Below are 19,217 nucleotides of genomic sequence, written 5' to 3'. Positions count from 1 at the left end.
TCTCAGACTTGAAGCAGTACCAGACACTCGTCCACATATTTAAAAAAAAAAAAACTACTTTTGGTGCAGCGTGCGAAGCCTTTATTCCTTCTGTATCCAGCAGTGCGTCTATTTATTTTTACGTTTATTTATAAAGGATTTGTTTTGCGGTAGTGCAGGTACACGCCATGTTTTGAGTCCTGTAAGAACAACTGTGTGGGGTGTTGGCAGCTCCCCGTTAGGAACAGCTGGGAAGGGCCTCCATCCAGCACAAGAACAACAACGATATCTACATACTGTATGTGAACAGGTTTGGGAGGGTTTACAGTCGACCTGCAATACATTGTTCGCTGACCCCCTGATTAACTAGCATTGTACGTGTATCAGTGAGGTCATGGCAGAGAATGTCAAGCAGGGCAGGCAAGAGGCCGCATATATTCAATGAACACATCTGTAAGGGCAGATCAACGCATGCCAATCGGGTTTAAACATTAGCCGCTCTTTGCTAGTACAGCTTATTGGTCAATTGCTGCTCCCCCCCCCACCCCCCCAAAAGTGGCTTCAGGATAAATGATCTACAAGTACAGGTTTATAAAACAGCTATATGCCCCAATGTTACTACCCTGGTTTCCCAAGCAGACTTGGATATAATTAGAGCAGTATTATACTCAATATAGCGCGTAGCCTGTTCTCCATGGGAGGGAGGCTGCCAATGGACAGGGAGATTTATTTCCAAACACATAGAAAAAAAAAAAAAAAAAAAAAAAGGGATCCAAGATAGATCTTCTATAAACCAAACCCCATGCCCTCCCAACCTTATGCACCATTTGGACTTCGGATCTGGGGTTTCAATTGTCGCATAAAATGAATATACATGGAGAGAGAAAAGTTCTCAGATGTCAGACAGAAAAGGAAAGAATTATCAGGAAACGGTCATCGGCAGAACAATGCAAACCAGGACTGGTTTAAACATAAAAATGCAACATTTAGTGATTTCCTCTTACTTCCAAAATAATGTAATGGATGGCACTGCTGCTTTCAACCAAAATCGTACAGATATTAAAATGTTAGCCCTTTTGCATTTAGAAGCACATTTGAAGAATTCACTTTGAGGGGTGCAAAAGCTTTGTCTCATAAATACAGCAGTATGCGCCTCTGGAAATTGCAGCAATAACAAGACCTCAGAAGTTATACAATGTGTACTTTTTAATAATATACCTATCTGAACTGATTAAACAGTTACAATAATAAAATATTACAGTGCTTGGACTACGGAGGGCCTGCTTAAATGATACTCCGGTGGCAGACCCAGTCCCGAGAGTTCAAATCAATGTTCCTCCATTTGCATATTGAAGTCAGCAATTATTTAGAAGGAAAAAAAAATATTACAATAACTTAGCAAAAAAAAAAAAAATAATAATAATAGAGAATGGAACAAAGTGGATTCTTAAACTCCTTAGCTTCGTTCAGCAATTCACAGCTCGAGTGAATGAACAAAAAAAATAAAAAATAAAGTTGCAATAAATACTCAAAAAATAGTTTTTTTTTTGTTTGTTTGTTTTGATAAGGCATCGTTGAGTAAATTACAGTTTTTGTACAAAAAAAAAATACAAATAAAAAAAAAATATTTATATATAGATTGCTTTTTGTGTGTTGAGTACCTCACGCAGAAGTTCAGTCTTTTTTTGCTTTGTTTTGCAGACAGATGGGAGGGGTCATTCTTGCCAGGATTTCAGATCCACTGCCTTATACGATCCTGTAATAAAAAACTACCCCCTCCCCATAACAACCACGCCCCCTGCCCCCCACAAAAAGCAGCATCCTTCCTAAATGCAGACAGAGCCTTCAACGTTGCCCTTAATACAATTGAAAACCTCGGTGTCCGTACACACCTAGAGTCCATTTTTTCCCCCCTTCCTTATTGTGTTATTGTTATCAATGCATATTTATTTATTTATTTTTTTGCTCTGTATCTTTCCAAAGTAAAAAATAAAAAAAATAGTAGATAATACAAATAATGTTCTTTACTGCATCCGGTCAGGCTGGAGCTGCTGAGGTTGGTATTGGATGTACGCGGAGGGAGGCGCGGCGGTGGTAGCAGATAAGGGTTGCTGTACCGGGCTGGCGTAGCTGTAACCCACATAGCCAGCGGCGGGCGAGGCCGCGTACGGGTACTGATCGTACGCCGCCGTGGCGTAATGGGCGTAGGCCTGGGTAGCAGCGTTGTAGTCGAGATAAGACGACGGCAGGGACTGGAGGTGGGTAGGTATCACCACGCTGGGCTGGACGATGGTGGATGGGTAGATGTACTGGGGGGTCAGCCTGCGGGAGCAGAGGAGAGAGAGAGAGACGTTAGCAGGGTCACTTGGTGGATGGGGAGTTATTTCCTGGTGGCGGAGTTAGGCTGCAACGTAGACAAGTCACCGTCACATTTCTGCTCGTGGATGGAGTTGAAAGGTTCGAGCGCGAGGCCTGGGGGGGGGGGGAGGGGGGAAGGACAATGGCTTATTTACAGCGTTGCGGTAATTTGCTGCCAGGAACGCACTGCGAAAGGGCGGGGGGGGGGGGGGGGGGAAAGACACTAAAACTGCAATTCCCTCCCCAGAAACATACATACAAGTTGAAACTCCTATAATGTTAGAATCGCAAGTCCTGCTCTTGGCGTGTTGAAAATCATTTTTTTGGGGGCTTTAATTTCTAGCATCCGAAGTTACCATGGTAACTTCACACTGCACTCTGGGAAATCTCCATTTTAAACTCCCGGACACTTGCGGGTTTTATTTTTACATCCACCGAAGCTGCCGATCGGGCCGTTTTTCTAACAAAAAAAAATTTCCCCCGACCGGCGGGTTATAAAATAATTCCCTTCATATTTAAAATAAGTAAATAAATGGTTGTATCTCAGAGTTTCTAACCAGAGAGAAGGTAACCTGCCAACTGCCCTGGTTGGGTTTCCCTGCCCTGAACTCCACGCCTGGTGTCATGGTTAACCCTGCTTCAGCGCAGGTGGCTCAGTCTTCAACCGAGCCACCTGCACTGAAGCAGGGATATTCTGAGCTGCTGGTGGCCTGGTCACTCCTACCCTATAGAAAATCACTGGTCTTACAGCAAAAGGTTAAAGAGGTCAGGCTTATCCCCCCCCCCGCCCCCCTCGAATAGAAGGGCCCCGCCATAGCTGAACTTGCCAGCTCGTGTGCAAGATGCCACGTAAAGTGGTTCGGTGGCCAAGACAAAATTAAAAAGTGCAAAGACAACACGTCTTTATCAAAAACCACGGATGGAGAAAAGAAATCCTTTAAAACCCCAGAAAAGGAAACGCAACTCCGTGGTTAATTAAAGAGCCCTGGGTGCTTACCGAAAGCCCCCCACCCCCACAATCACTGCGTCCACAATCACATTTAAACATGCAGCGAGTGTTGCGACAACAAGACACATTTTGGCAACAGCCGAAGCCATGCTTGTTGCAAAACAGAACCTGGATTGTGTGGCCTCTTCTCCCCCTCCCCCCCCCCTCCTATTAAGATTCCCCACCCTACATCTGTTGCCATGGCAACTTTCACCCGCCTCTTCCTCTGGGGAGAGTCATACCCGCTCCCTGCTATTTTGCAGTTCTGCCAAATGAGTTGAACTGGAAACATTCTCTCTCCTCTCCCCCCCACCCCCTCTCTCTGACAATAGGCTTGGAGACTGGTTCTCCCCCCCCCCCCACCCCCCTCTCTGACAATAGGCTTGGAGACTGGTTCTCCCCCCCCCCACCCCCTCTCTGACAATAGGCTTGGAGACTGGTTTCCCACCCCCCCCCCCCTCCCACCCCCAAACGCTATTCGCAGCCCACGGACAAACAACGCACAAGGCTTTCCCCACTCTCACAAACACAGGAGCTGCAAGGCCCCACTGGCAGACAAAGGGTTAATAATGCGGAGTTAACCCCTTTGAGCGCTGGAAGGCTACACCGCTGGCACACGTGATCGCCTGGCGTGGCGAGTCACGTGGTTGCTGCAGGGGGGTGGTGCCAAGCCCAGCCCGCAAGGGCCACGTTCTGCAGATATCCCGGACGCAGCGCAAGGTGGCCGAACCGGAGCAGGGATATCTCGAGAACCGGAGCTGTTGGTGGCCCTTGACGACAAGGGTGGAGTTGCCCACCCCCCGCTTTTATATTGTGCTGGCTATCAGGTCCCACCATCCACGCGCACTGCTTTGTATAAGGCTGGGGATGCGGACGCCTTTCGCACCCATCCTGACAGAGCCACCTGTTCTGAAGCAGGGATATCCAGAAAACCTGACCTGTTAGTGGCCCTTAAAGGGACTAGATTTGGCCACTCAGTTATAGGACGTTACATTTATTGTATGATGAAAACCCATGCAAAAAAAACCCCAAAGAAGTGCCATCAGCGGGCGCCACAGTGGACCAAGTGCAGGTCAGCGGTGATCTCTTGCGACAGGAAGAAGCTATCTGCTGGCTATATTCTGGTGTCCCGTTACCGAGTCCCTCCCTAGCCTGAGCTCATCCGCCTCACTATCATAGGAAGGACATGGTTATCAAACTCCCTCGGAGCGTCACACGCCGCCCCCATCTTCTGCATGGAACAGAAGAACGTCCAGTGCATGGAGCAGGGCTTTCCTGCTATTGTTTGGATTGAATACAAGCCTGGAAAAATAATAATAATAATAATAATTACAGTGTTCTAACTGCAAAAACAGCCTAGGTAGACCATACAAGCATAAAATGCAAGGATATTGGCCTAGTCTCCCCACTCTTCCTCCCCCAGCCAGGAGACGGCGTCACCTGGTAAACAGGACAAGCTCATAAGACACACACGAAAAAACGGCACCATTAATCACAACACAAACCTAAAAGACCCCCATTGCAGCTGGGGAAGAGGGTCTCTGGCCGAGTGTTCTTAGCTAGGAGACAGGCAGTCACACCTGGTGCGTTCAGCACAATTAAATATGCATCATTACACAGCAACAGAAAACAGGAAGGAAGAACAGTGATACTTTAAGCACATTTTTCTATAAAAAAAACCACACAGAATTACTTTTAACGTGTGTGTGATAGAGATATATATATATATATATACACACACACACACACACACACACACGTGCGTACACACACTATGTGGGGAAAAGGGGGATTGGGAATGAGAGAAAAAACAAAACATGGAGAGCCATTACACACATACTTGGGCACCGAAAAAGTTATTATGGGTAAAAGTGACAAAAACCCTCTACACCGTACAGCAAATAAAATACCCCGTGTGAGCACATTCCTGTCTCAGACAGGTCTGCAACCCTGCCCGTCCCCTTTATCTCTTGGCATACAGTGCTTCCACTGCAGCTAGGGATTCTGGGTAATGACAAGCAAATGAGCACACCGTGATACTACTTCATATCCCCTTTAACATGGACCCCTATATGCGTACGCCTGCCGTATTACACGGCTATTTAGCACAGCCTGGGTTACAGAGGTGCAGAGCCAGGAAACCTACTCACAGAGAGCCAAATCCACCTATTTGACAATACATGCTGAAAAAGCACTCCCACTTACACACAGCATAACCAAGACAGACATTTTGTAGTAGCAATGACATAAATAAAGCCGGTATTTCCCCCCTCCGGAGGCTGCATGCAGAGCCCAGCACCAGAGACACGTTACCATGATTGCACCCTAGAGGTGGCTGCATGCACCGAATACTAAAAACTCGTTGCAGGAGTCAATGCAACGGACGAGAGGTTTGAGTCCGTCCCAAAAACGAAGTGTGCTCCGTGTGAGAGCGAACGCAACATCCTCGGCGCTGTGCGTTGTGAAACAGGAAGCCGGGGGGTGTTTGTGGTTACAGAAGGAACCTGCCCCGGTGTGACTTATCGGCAGAGAGGGGGAGAGAGAGCAGATAAGAGGCAGAACAGGTCTAATCTAATTTTTAACCTGCTCTTGTTATTTTGTTGCAATGAGAATCAGTTCTTGTATAGGAGCCCTCGTATATAGATAGTGTGGAGTGGCGAGTTTTTACGGACTGGAGTTAGCATCCACCATTAAAATGAAGCAGGGTTCCCAAATCCAGGTCCTTAAGACCCCCACCCCCCATCCCAACTGCAGAAATGACAGGGCTACAAAAGACCAAGAACAGTAGTGGTGCCGAGGAGATTCACGACTAGGTCGGCCGTCAGGAGCAGCCAGCGGTCACTGATCTTTTACCCAGCATGCAAAGCTTCCTGGAGGATTCTGCAACAGAATGCTAGAGGTACACACACACACACACACACACACACTTCCTTCTGTCTCTAAGCGAGCAGTAAATAATTGAGAGGTCCCGGCCATGCGTGAAACACAGAATAACAGGACTGGGCATCTTGTGCCTGCGCTAGCAACTTCTGGCCCTGAAGGAGGAGGCAACTCCTTTGAAATCTGCGAAGCACGGGCGGCCAACTCCAGTCCTCAACAGGGGCCACCAACAGGTTCAGGATATCCCCGCTTCAGCACAGTCCGTATGACAGCCACCTGTGCTGAAGCAGGGATAACCCCAATACCTGGCCTGCTGGTGGCACTTTGAGACTGGAGTTGGCCGCACTTGCTGTAGGGGAATCAGCAACACTTGTACTCAAGTGAAAGTTGCACTATATACAGCTCAACCCCCTTATAACGCTGTGCTTGGGGTCCAAAGAATCACGTCGCGCTATAAGCGGATCGTGTTAGAAACAATGTACAATTGTACGCATTGTACAATAAAGTATTTAAGACGCCAATAATCGTGTTGTAAAGTATTCATAAATACTAAAATTTGGAGCCGCGCTTGTATCGCGTTATAAGCGGATTTGCATTGTAAGGCTGCGTCCATAGTACTGCTGCCGTGCGGAGGCGCGCGGAGGCTGAGGGAAAGCGGGTGCTTTCCCTGGCCTTGGTCCGCGCGCCGTCCGGGGGCGTGTCGGTGGGGGGGGGGGGGGGGGGGGAGGCTGTGTCGTCACGGAGCTGGTTCACTCACGTGACCGGCCCTGCGCTCCCTTGAGCGCTCGAATTTAAAATGTTGCTAAGACTTACGCACGCTTGCGGAAGCGTAAGCGAGCCCCTGCTAAAGCCGCTCTCATTGCGGCTGCAGGGGCTCACTGCCGAGCAGCAGCGCGCCTCAGCACGGGTCAGCGTAACGGATCGCGCTATAACGGGGTTGAGCTTTAGTTAGTAAGGAGCTACCATTCACACAGATACCCTTAGAAGCCTGCCCTGTTGATTATCTGTTCCTTAAGGCAACACACACACAAGTTTGTATATTTTTCCTGCTCTCAGGCTGCCAGATCTCCCCAGTGAAAGTTGCATGTTTCCCCTGTTCTGAGCAGCCAGGGCTGCTGTGTAGTTGCAACTTTGTTGCTACAATGTAGCCTTTCCACAAGCCACCAGCCTTGGCAACCTCTCACTGCTCTAGCTGGAGTTGGTTTAGCCCTCTCCCCCTAGGGGCCTCTCTGCTTATTAGTATGCCCCTTTGGCTTGTTCCTGTCTGGAAAGGAAAGTGTGGTCTCTTTTATCATTAGCAGATTAGATACATCTTCCACTGCTCCCTTAGAAGGCGATTCCTTTTTACCTTCCCCTCACAAGAGCCACTTCCTACCACAAAAACTACATGCTAAGTGCTTTTATATTTCTGTCAACCCCACCCAATAAAGTTAAAGAAAATAGAAGGACTGTGTGTGCTTTTAAAGGGGGTGCGTTTATGCTACATGGACCCAATCGCAGGCTACAGTGGGCTTGGTCCAGAATATTATTAATTGCAGTAACCAGGAGTTTAGTGCAAGAAATAAAATGGTCACATTCCCTCCTTGGAAACACCAGGTAAAAAAAAAACCATAGCTGATATTTAGAAAGGAGTTATGTGAACGGGTGCAATGTTTTTACTCGCATCGAGTTTTACAAAGCTGGGAATATCACAGAAAAAGCAAGATTTACACACTCAGAAAACACATGTCAGCCACGGAAACATCTGAAACGGAGCCTCTCCCACACCCCAAAACTCTGATACAGCACCAGGGTATATAAAAAGGATAAATCTCTTCTGTATCCAAATATACTGCAGGGGAAGGTTTCATATCATTTCAGAAATAATTACAATATCTTCCTTCTGTATAACCGTTTAGTGGGAGAAGGGTTTTTTTCCCCTCCACAGGGATCAACAAAAGGCCAGATGGATTATTATGAGATTAGGAATGGGTTTGGGATACTAACTGGATAACAATGCTGTTTATAGCATATTTATTTTATTTAAAAAGTAATTTATTGTAGTTTAGGGATTTTTTTTTTTTTTTTTAATTTTGGGTTGTTACCTCTCTATAACCCCCCCAACCCCAATGTGCGGATCTCTCTTGCTCTGTTTGCACTCTAATAAAGTCTTACACAAGACATTTTAGCATAATAAGCATATTTGCAGGTGGCGAAAAACACACGTCGTTTCGGAAATCTCCCTTCCTCAGGTGAAATATTTTACACAAATCTGTGACAGAATGAATAAACTTATATACCCCGGGTTATTTTGGTGCTAGTTGAATGGCTTCACTCATAACACGTCGCTCATGATAGTTATGTTATTATTACCCAGATTATATGCATCTAGAATAGTGTGTGTGTGTGTGTGTGTGTGTGTGTGTGTGTTCTTATCTAGGTACATTCACAAATGTTAAAATGTATCCAACTAACTGTACAACCAGCTGAGCTGCATCCCATTTGTATACATTCTAATATACAACAGCTTTGAGTAGATATCTGGATCAAGATTCATCAACAGAAGCTCATGTTTGAAGAGAGCATATCATTAGCCATTTAAACGATATATATTAATCTTTAGTCATGATGTGTATAGGCTGTAACAGGTCTACTTTAATATTAGCAATATAATAAAGTCAGAGGGGTTAAAACACCCCATTACCAATAAAAAAGGGGAAAAAAAATATATACATAAAGTAGTTATATTTATCGCATTTGTATAATTCATAGTTTATTGGGCATATAATTCATAGTTTATTGGGCAGACTTTAAATCTTATTGTGTACAATAATAATCAAAAGTGTATATAGCACCGTTATGATTATATCCAGGTCTGTGCTGTCTCTCTCTACTGCATCATAAGAGGGTTGAAGTCCAATTTTGGTAATCTTTATTAGAGTCAAAATATGGCGAGATGGGTATGAGGGCCATTCCCCCTCCCCCCCCCCCCCGAGAGAATTAATATTCTTAAGTGGAGATAATGTTCCAATGCCTGGACTGCAAGCTCTATATTTCCTAAGGCCGTCCCATAAGTCACAAGGTGCCCTAAACCAGGGGTGCACAAACTTTTCTTGCTGCACCCCCTGCCTGCTCTCCATTGTCACGCGCCCTTACCTCGGTGTGGCGTCAGGCGACATTACCATGGCAACCGTGATGTCACATGACGCCACGTTGCCATGGTCACGCGTCCTGAAGCCGTCTGAATCTCGGTAAGTAGACGTTGCCCAGGCCTCGCCCGGTCCCCCGGCATTTAAATGCCTTGGGAAGAGCGCGGGACCTCTGCAACCGCCGTCCCCCATTTTGCGCACCCCTGCCTTAAACCTACCCCATTTATCATTGCGTAGGCGGAGTAGCGGGGTGAATGCGAGAACCTATCGCTTGGGTTTCCGCCCTGGTGGTAGGTGCCCAGATCTATATAGTTTGGACAGTCGGAATCTCTCATTCACCATATATAAAATGGTCACAATTAGGCCTACACGGAGTGCGGTAATATCTAAAACCTTTATCCTGACTTTGTGCAGTTACTTAATCCAATGATGGCGGCTGTAGGTGTATAGTTATCTGCGGCAATCCATATAAAACATGGGGAGGCCGCAGCCAGAACCCCAATTAGAGAACACGGTTTCTCTGTGGTTGTGGGATACTGATCCACACAAGGAACTTGGGAATCAGCCATGGTTTAATATTGTAGGCCACGTTCACGTCAAGTGCGACGGTGCGCGCACAGCCGCAAACAGAAACACAGGCAGTCAATGCGGTCGTCCATAGACCGCGCGCACGTGAGCGACGGCGCGGGTGGTTTTTCACGAGACAACATTTCTGATTTTTGTCTGGCGCCGGCAGGGTCACGGGAGCGGTTCAACCAATGAGGGCAAACCAGCTTCGTGATGTCACGGCCACGCCTCACGTCTCCCCCATGGCCACAAATCGCCTCTGCGGCAGGCCATGCAAAGCGCCTCGGCCATAGACGTCTCAGAAGTTTGGACTCCTGCTCAATACCACTATATTGAGACTGCTCGCCGAGAAGCCATCCTTACCTTCGTATTAAGTGAAATTTCTCTACCGCTCCCCCCCCCACCCATCCACGGGGTGAAATTAAAACAGGGCTCCATTTATCCAATGAACAGAAGCCAGTTTCCGTGCTAAATGGCCAGAGTCAAGACGTGGTTTCAACCATTGTAAGAGTTTGGATCGGTTACTCTGTAGCACCAAGTTTATCAAACGCAACAGTATCAGGTCAGACATCCCTACGGGCTCCACAAGCGAGAGGCGTAGAGCAAGTGCCCACAATATACACAGACTTATCAGATGTTCCCTGTTATGGCAACAAGACAGCCGGCAACTGTATGACATGAAAAACAGAGAGGAATATGGGAGGACAGCAAATAACGTGCACAATACAGGCGGAGCATCCATTAAAATCGGGCTTTAATCAGAAGTTCATACGCGAGCCCCGAACCCAGGCTGCACTATCATGCAAGATGTAGTACGCTGATATTTTTATCTTGGTGAAACTATATACATTTACCACCTCGCTTTTTTCAGAATCAGCATTGTAATCAAAATACAAATATATTCAGCCTTATTTGGTGCAGGTTATAGAGCGCAAATACTCCCAGGTATATGAAACGGGGGTGTGGGGGGGGGAGGGGAAAAAAAAAGGGGGGGGGGATTTTAGTGCAACTCGGCAACAAAAATGCAGGGTGGGAAAAAAAATCCGTTTTTCTGCCTTTAAACCCTGAATTTTTGCTGTGTTGGACCATGTCGCCCCCTTTTTTTCCTTTCTTTGCACCATACAATTCCAAAACGATTGGGAAAAGGATTTCACCGGAGCGGCACTATACCCCCTTATGGTTCCTCTATTGTGACGTATAGTATTCGCATTATATTTTTGTTTTTCACAGGTCACTGGGTTGGTTGTACATCACCTTTTCAATTTTCAAGTGAAATGTGCGCACCTTGCTAAAATATTTAACAATCCGTAATTTTTTTCGTCATCAACTTATTTTAAGAAGCCTCAATTACGAAGATTGTGCCAATGAAGGCCTAAGGCACAGAAGGGGTTAACCCCCCGGGTTAACCCCCCCCCCCCCGGGTTAACACCCCCCCCCATTGCTGTTGTCTCCGACTGCACCAGTAATCCCAGAGGGCTTTGCAAGGCATCGCTTTGTTCTGACTATGTTGGCCTCGTACAAAGCAAATAAATACCGCTTTGAACTTGAACAGGGCAACAACAGCCAGGCTCGTGAAACGGTTAAATGAAAAAAAAGCATTGTAACGGCTTCTATTATTCTGCCCGTGGAGTTCACCCGTGCTTTCTGGAACAGCTGCCGTGTCCTATTAGAGGCAGACTTTTCTAGTGGGGGGTAGAGGGGAAAAATAAATAAAAGGGATAAGCTATTTTTTTTTAAAAAGGAACACAATAGAGGCGTGCTGGAGTCCCACAGAACATCTGTCCGATATCAGTTCCAAGCAGCTCTCTTCTACAAAGCGAGAGTTTGCATCGTCATTCGGAACCGCCCCCCCTCCCCCCCCCCCCCACTCTCTCTGCTTATTCCAAACTCTCGCCCCGCCGGTTGAATCAGAGAGAGAAATGGTTTTCAGTATTCAAAGAGTACATCTAGAAGAAGGGCGGCCAACTCCAGTCCACAAGGGGCACCAACTGGTCAGGTTCTCAAGATATCCCTGCTTCAGCACAGGTGGCTCAATCAGAATGGCTGCACCACTTGTGCTGAAGCAGGGATATCCCAAATACCGGACCTGCTGGTTGGTCCTTGGGGACTGGCGTTGGCCACGCCTGGTTTAGAACGTAATTACACCTGCCCACCACTTGCAGAACTAAAGACACTAATTGGTGACACAGTATTCCAGCCGTGTGTTTAATTGTTAATTAAATAAAATAAAAATAAAAATGTATATACTGCAATGATCTATAAAATTAGCATGAGAATGCAACTATCAAATAAAGGAAATCGGTATTTTTTAGGTAGACGGCGCAAGAAGGAGTGGGACTTAGTCACAATTTTTTTGTTAAACACAGAGGCAGAAGATACACGGAGAAGCAAGTAGAAGACACAAATCTGATCATTGGTGGGGGGGCGGGGAAGACCAACACAAAATCCAATGCTAGCAAACACACGGAGAAAGAAGGACTTACCCATAGGATCTCTGAAGGAAGGCCGGATGTAGCTGCTGGACACCTAGGGTGAAACCTACAGGAACAGAGTATAAACCCCAAGGTTAAGATACAGCACGTCCTCAATATAATGTCCCCAGTGCTGGAGAAGACATCTCCGTTCAATTGAATGGGACCCAAGTCTTCTTCTGCCCAGCCATGATGGCTTTATGGAATATTGAAGGGGACCAAGTCTCATGTCTTATAAAGTTGCATTCAATTTTGGGACAGTTTAGTAGTTTCTGTAGTCAACGTCTCTTCTGGAGCCTACCAAAGATGGTCGTCATTGAGATGTTGCCAATAGCTGCCCCACTGACTACCACATTGGAACGGTTGCTGCATTATTTCCTTAATTAGGGGGATACACAGCAGTGCCAAGAGGGGTTCAAAATGGGAGAGAGTATGTGGCATTGCACAAGAATAAGAAGCTCTTTAGATAACAAGGAGGGGCCTAGACCTTGGTGGGAACCCCAGCCCCAGATCTCAAGAGACGTCGATCGGTAAAATGAAGAGACTGCTCACCACTTTGGAGGTTCCTCGGCTTCGCCCCCAAGTAAGCCAGGTTGACGTTGGCTTTTCGGCCATCGATAATGGGGTTGGGGTCTTTGCAAGCTCGGTCGGCCGACACCCTGTCCGACATCGTCACCTGCAAAAGGCGGCAAGGAGGATGGTCACCGTACGTGTAAACATGACGCAAGGCGTGTGCAACGTTAACCTCTTCGCCCTGCCAGAGTCCGGCAATGTTTTATACCACCACTTCGCCCAATGTGGTCTTTGAGAAGGTAATGGCCACTCCTTTAACCCCTTGACTACCAGTAGAACAAGGAGGAGTTGAAGGCTACTCTGGCGGTGAACATGTTAAGGTGGAAAGGAAAACAAAAAAAAACTTTGTATTGGTGGAACCACATGTCTATCTGGTGCTGAAGGGGTTAAGACCCCCCACCCACTACACGTGTAGTAGTTTTAGGGAGCCATTACGAACCTCAAACTACATCAACACCCCTCTTGAAACCCATCTACCACCCCAAAAAAGGTTTTAGTCTGAAACCAAACACGGTCAGGGTGTATGCACGGGCTACACACCAGCATGTGACTCAACGTGATCCATCTGGTCGCTTTTTGCTGGCAACGCCCAATACGCAGGTCACATGAGCAGCTCTCCTGACAGAAGAGGATGCGCCGGTAATGCTCACATATTATAAACAGGGGTGCTGCTCAACTCCAGTCCTCAACAGATCAGGTATTCAGAACATCCCTGTGTCAGCACAGGTGGCTCAATAAGTCCCAGAGGCTTCTGCTGAGCCACCTATGCACAAGCTGGGTTAGCCTAACCTGTTGGGGCTTGGAGTTGAGCACCCCTGCATTATAAAACGCGATCGTGAAACAGCTGCCGGAGGTGTCAGCCCAACGCACCCCTTATCCAACAGCAATATCAAGTATCTTAACAACAGACTGCGTGCAAAAAGGATGGGATCCGCTCTGCCGGGATTATGACGTCACAGACACTTTGCATCGACATAGAATTTGAGCGCTGATAAGACCCGCTTGGCACCACCTCGTCTGCCCATGTTCCCCTCCATTGAAGACCCACCAACATTCTGCGGTAGCGGCTCTGCTCGTGCTGGAGGGAGATACTTCCAGGCAAGGCCTGTGGAACTCTCCCAACCTGCAGCTTACTCCACACAAATTAGATAGGCGCAGCTGGTCTTAGGGGACCCACATTCCCCACCTGTTGGGAGGCGATTCCACAAACCTGCCAGCCATTCCATGAAGGCCTCACATATCCCCTCGGCCTTCCAAGCCTGACCGACCTCTAACCCTAGCAATCGTCTTCCGCTGAAATACGCTTCCCTCCTGTACTCTGTTGAAACCCTTTCTATATTTGAAGAAGGTTCAATCACACCCCTCAGGTCATATATAGGAGGCCCTTCTTGACTAGTCTTATACTGTAGACCAGGGGTGCGCAAACTGGGGTGGAGGGGCGCAAGATTGTTCAGGGGGGGGTGCGGCGGTTGCAGAGGCACCGCGCTCTTTACCCACCTCACCCCCCCTCCGGCATTTAAATTAATGCCGGGGGATTCGCATGAGGCCTCTGCAACTTCACTTAGCTCGTCTTCGGCGACGTGGCGTCAATGAGACGTCATTTGACGCCGGAGAGAAGGTAACGGAGGGGGGGGGGGGGGGAGGGCGCAGCAGGGGAAAATTGCACACCCCTGCTGTAGACTGTGCAACTAAAATGTTGCACAATCTCGATCTTCTGGAGAAATGGTCCCAGAACAGGTTTGGGTCAATTCGACTGCAAAAAAGACTATTTTATTAGAATTTATAACCTTCCAGGAGGTCCTACTGTTAAAGTCCAATTAAAAAAATATGAAGGATAAACAGTATGCACAGACATTGGTTGTTGGGTAACCAGCCACTGTCGGTGCTAGCTTCCTGACTGCCATAGTTTATGGGGTGGAAGACACCTGCCACATTATATCCCCAAACGCTGAAATAAAAAAGTTACATAAATATTATTATCTATAGCCCAAATATTATTTTCTATAGCCCAACCATTGTTATACCCCATGATTGATCGTTCAAGGACAGGTGGATTGTAATGCAGGGGAAAGCACCAAAATTGACCCGAGTGGCATAATTGTGGCAGTGTCCAGAACTTGTAGAGAACCAAAGAGAGACACCCGACTCTGGCATGGGACCACGGATGGTCAGGATGTGTCACCAGGCCCTGTATGATTGGCATAATAGACTCCTAGGTTTACTTTCCAGAAAACCAAATACCCTAAAGGCCATTTCAATCCCATTCTTGGCTGCCAGGAACTACCCCAACAGCTTAACTCTTTGGGTGCCCAAAGATGTAGTTACTACGCCAAACCAATTGCTCATTTTTGCAAAGGAGACTGTTCGGCGCACCTGTGCATCGCAGAACGCAATGTTACAGGAAGAGTCCGTGACGGAACAATCACATGATCACTTCAGGGAAGCAGTCACGAGTGCCGGGGGGGGCTTTAAAGGGTTATAGCGACCACCCCATATGAGCTTAACTCCTAATGTTAGTATCGTGCCCCCCCCCCCCCCCCGAGCGTATCCTGTTCTTATATAATAACAAAAAACGGGAAGGTTGTGTGTTACATCATGATTTTCTCAATAGCTAGAGGCCTGTGTTTCCAACCTCTTCTTGGTTAAAGAATCCCATCATTATATTGTGAAAGTCTGAGGAACCCCCAGCCCTCTCTAACAGCGCGTCTGAGATCACATACATTGTAAGGAACCCCAACCCTCTCTAATAGCGCGTCTGAGATCACATACATTGTAAGGAACCCCAACCCTCTCTAACAGCGCGTCTGAGATCAGATGCATCGTAAGGAACCCCGACCCTCTCTAATAGCGCGTCTGAGATCAGATGCATCGTAAGGAACCCCGACCCTCTCTAATAGCGCGTCTGAGATCAGATGCATTGTAAGGAACCCCAACCATCTCTAATAGCGCGTCTGAGATCAGATGCATTGTAAGGAACCCCGACCCTCTCTAATAGCGTGTCTGAGATCAGATGCATTGTAAGGAACCCCGACCCTCTCTAATAGCGCGTCTGAGATCAGATGCATTGTAAATTCTTCAGTATAATTTTCAGATGCCCTGAAAGTTGCAGGGGACCCTTTAGGGATGCCAGGGGAACCCAAGGGCTCCTAAGAACCCTGGTTGAACACCCCCCCCCCCTTTCCCCACTGCTCTAGACTGCAGAGAGCTACATTTTAACCTCCCAGACACTTAATATTTAAAACCGCTCCAGACTTAAAATAAAAAATAATTAGTGTTGGGAAAAAAAGGGCTTCAGGAGATTACATCATCAAATGCAAAAATAAAAATCAGTGGGGACTGCGGCATTAAGAGTGGAGAACGCAAATAAAAGTAGGTAGCATTGCAGGGGTTAATCCCTTTGTTGTCAACATCTTTCAGGCCCTTTTTTTTCAGTGAAGGGGTTAATTACAGGACAGATCAGTGGCGGAAGTGGCCCGGAAAAAAGTAGCGGTACAGATTTAAAAAAAATAAATTTAAAAAAAAGTCTATTGAAAAAGAAAGTGGAGCGTGAGGTTTATAAGTGAGAGTGGTAATGTGGGCGCATATTACACACCAAATGAAAATACTGGTACTTCATACCCACTGGTAACACCTCTGTCGCTGGGTCACCCTCACTTAGTAACACGGGCAGTTTAAGCAAATCAATCCAAGTTTAATAAGCGTGTCAACAACACAGACCCATACACGCAGGCAAGTGTAGTGATCAGAGTATCAAAGCCAGCGGACATTTAAAGCACCCCACTAAATTAAGCATCAACACCATGCTACAAGAGTATCTAAGTGAGGCAGATGGGCAGCAATTAGTTAAATTCTTGTACGCTACAGCAGGGGTGCTCAACTCCTGTCCCCTCCCCCAACAGGTCAGGCTTTCAGGATATCCCAGCTTCCGACTGAGCCTCTGATTCAGCCCCCTGTGCTGAAGCTGGGATATCCTGAAAGCCTGACCTGTTGGAGGGGAGGGGCACAAGGACTGGTTCAGCCACCTGTGCTGAAGCTGGGATATCCTGAAAGCCTGACCTGTTTGGGGGGGGGGGGGGGGGAGGCACGTGAGGGCTAGAGTTGAGCACCAAAACAAATGCCTTCTTAAAACCCTATGCTGCCAGAGGAAAAAAGGGATAAGTATTTGTATTGTTGTTGACTGGGCCAACGATTTTGTTAAGCGATATTTAAGGACCGCTAAATGCACTCCAGCCGAAAATCGGGGTGTTTTCTTCGGCTATTGGCCGTGTCTGCTGAAGAACAACAAGGAGCATTCTCTTTACAAAAGGAAAAACAAAAAAAATTCTCAAAAATCTAGTCTTAAAAATAAATAAAAAATGTAAAATTAAAGGGGCTTCGAGTAGAATAATTAGAAGCGTTCGAGTCAGGATAATGAATGAAACGCAGGAGAGAGAAAACAGACAGGAAAGAACAAGGCAGACAGGTGTCACCTGTGCTTGTCGTGATAATATCGCGACAGATCACGCCATTTTTTGGGGGGTATTTGTGTCAGTATCTCGCAGCTCCGGCACACACGCGTTTTTTTGTTATTTTTGTGGGTTGTATTTATCACCAAAAAAAAAATAATAATTAAAAAAAAAATAAATAAAAAAAGTTTCCCAATATACAATGACATGAAGGCATTCAAAATGTCATTCAACCGATTAGCCAGCTCTGCCCCGCCATGCAGAGGGGTGGGCAAGTGCGCTGACCTCCAATATTCACGTTTAGTGCCCAAAAATGGGCTAGTGACAATCTTTAACCACGTCACTGCCAGAGGAGCCTGCAAAGCAAGATTAGCAACCCCGAACCGAAAATAAAAATCTATTTCGATTCCTTGAAGCGACAACTATTTGCACCGCTCAGAACAAAAAAAAAAAAACAATAGTTAAATACAATATTGGGCATAAAATAAGTGAGAGCTCACTTCACCTAGAACATTATCTGTAACCCTTCTTGCAATGAGAAAATATATATATTCTATCTCCATTTAATGTAAACATGTATCTGTCATCATAACTCTGTGCCCAGGACATACTTGAATGCGAGCGGCAACAATGTATTACTTCCTGGTAAAACAGGTTATTAATAAATAATAATAATAATAATAATAATAATAATAGCAGCATCCAGCACGTATACCCCCAACTTTACACACAACGTAAGCACGCTGATAATTTACTTACGGGTCAACACACGGCGCTGAAACGATACACGCTCTAGTACCGGACTTTCTTGGCGAGCAGCGCGTTAAGAAATAAACGCGAAAATAAAAAATAAATAAAAAAACAACCGCAAGGCACTAGAAAAACCTCAAAATTTAGGTTCCGGCATCCGTCCCCCCCAAAAAAATACTTACAAAGCCGTATCCTCTGGACTTGCCCGTCTGCCGGTCCGTGATGACCACGGCTTCATCGATGTCCCCAAAAACCTCGAAATATTTCCGCAGGGAGGAGTCCGTCGTGTGGTACGGTAACCCACCCACGAAGATCTTGGTGAGGGTGGTGTCTTTCTGCACTGTGTGCATGGTAGCAGGGTTCCAAAATGAGGGCTTTAAACTGCATCAGAGAGGTGGTCCCAGGGGAGGGGGGGTTAAATCAAGTGCATGTAGAGATACATAGATGCATAAAATTGTTGCAATTTAAATAATAATAAAATACTGGTGTTAAAGGGTTGCTAGCTGCAGTGGGGGAAGAGGTAGGTGCTTGTTGTCTGTAGCAGGGTGGGGGGTGGGGGGGAGACTAGGGGGACAGGTCTCCATATGCCAGTTGCCCTGCTCAGCTCCCACTGTGAGCTGACCCTGCTATGGTGAGACTACACGCTTCACAAGGCTTTGTACTCAGCCCCAGCCACCCCCCACTACCATAACCCCTCCCAAAATGTGTCCCCCCTCCCACCTCTAGGAGGGTTAGCTGAGCATGGGGCCTGGAGCATCATGGGAGTTGTAGTCTTTTTTTTAAGATGGGGAGCCTGTACCGGTTTTTTTTTTACAGTTAGACATTGGTTTAGTTCAGGGGGTAGGTAAACTCCAGTCCTCAAGGGCTACCAACAGGTCAGGTTTTCAGGATATCCCTGCTTCAGCGCAGGTGGCTCAATCAGTGGCTCAGCCTCGGGCACCATCGTTGTATGTGAGTATATCTTTATTGAAATCGCGCCCACAGGTGTACTCGGCGCTTTACAAGAGAGACAACACAGTACTGGGAATTATAATACAGTGCGATAAGTGCAACAAACAAGATCAGACAATAGGACAGA

General features: G+C 46.8%; 1 protein-coding gene across 1 annotated transcript; it reads right to left on the bottom strand.

The window, feature by feature from the left end:
• Window positions 1–1,167: 1,167 nt before the first annotated feature.
• RBM38 (RNA binding motif protein 38) lies at window positions 1,168–18,744 on the bottom strand. Its single transcript, XM_075571637.1, has 4 exons — window positions 18,322–18,744; window positions 12,924–13,047; window positions 12,384–12,438; window positions 1,168–2,301 (listed from the first exon to the last, which is right to left on the bottom strand). The coding sequence occupies exons 1-4, from the start codon at window positions 18,487–18,489 to the stop codon at window positions 2,004–2,006; spliced, it is 645 nt and encodes a 214-aa protein (XP_075427752.1). The 5' UTR covers window positions 18,490–18,744; the 3' UTR covers window positions 1,168–2,003.
• Between the last annotated feature and the right edge of the window lie 473 nt (window positions 18,745–19,217).

The sequence above is a fragment of the Ascaphus truei genome, chromosome 15 (genome assembly GCF_040206685.1).
Source record: "Ascaphus truei isolate aAscTru1 chromosome 15, aAscTru1.hap1, whole genome shotgun sequence".
In the NCBI taxonomy this organism is placed as follows: domain Eukaryota; kingdom Metazoa; phylum Chordata; class Amphibia; order Anura; family Ascaphidae; genus Ascaphus; species Ascaphus truei.
The sequence above is the reverse complement of the archived record's forward strand: the minus strand, read 5'-3'. Positions and strand labels throughout refer to the sequence as shown.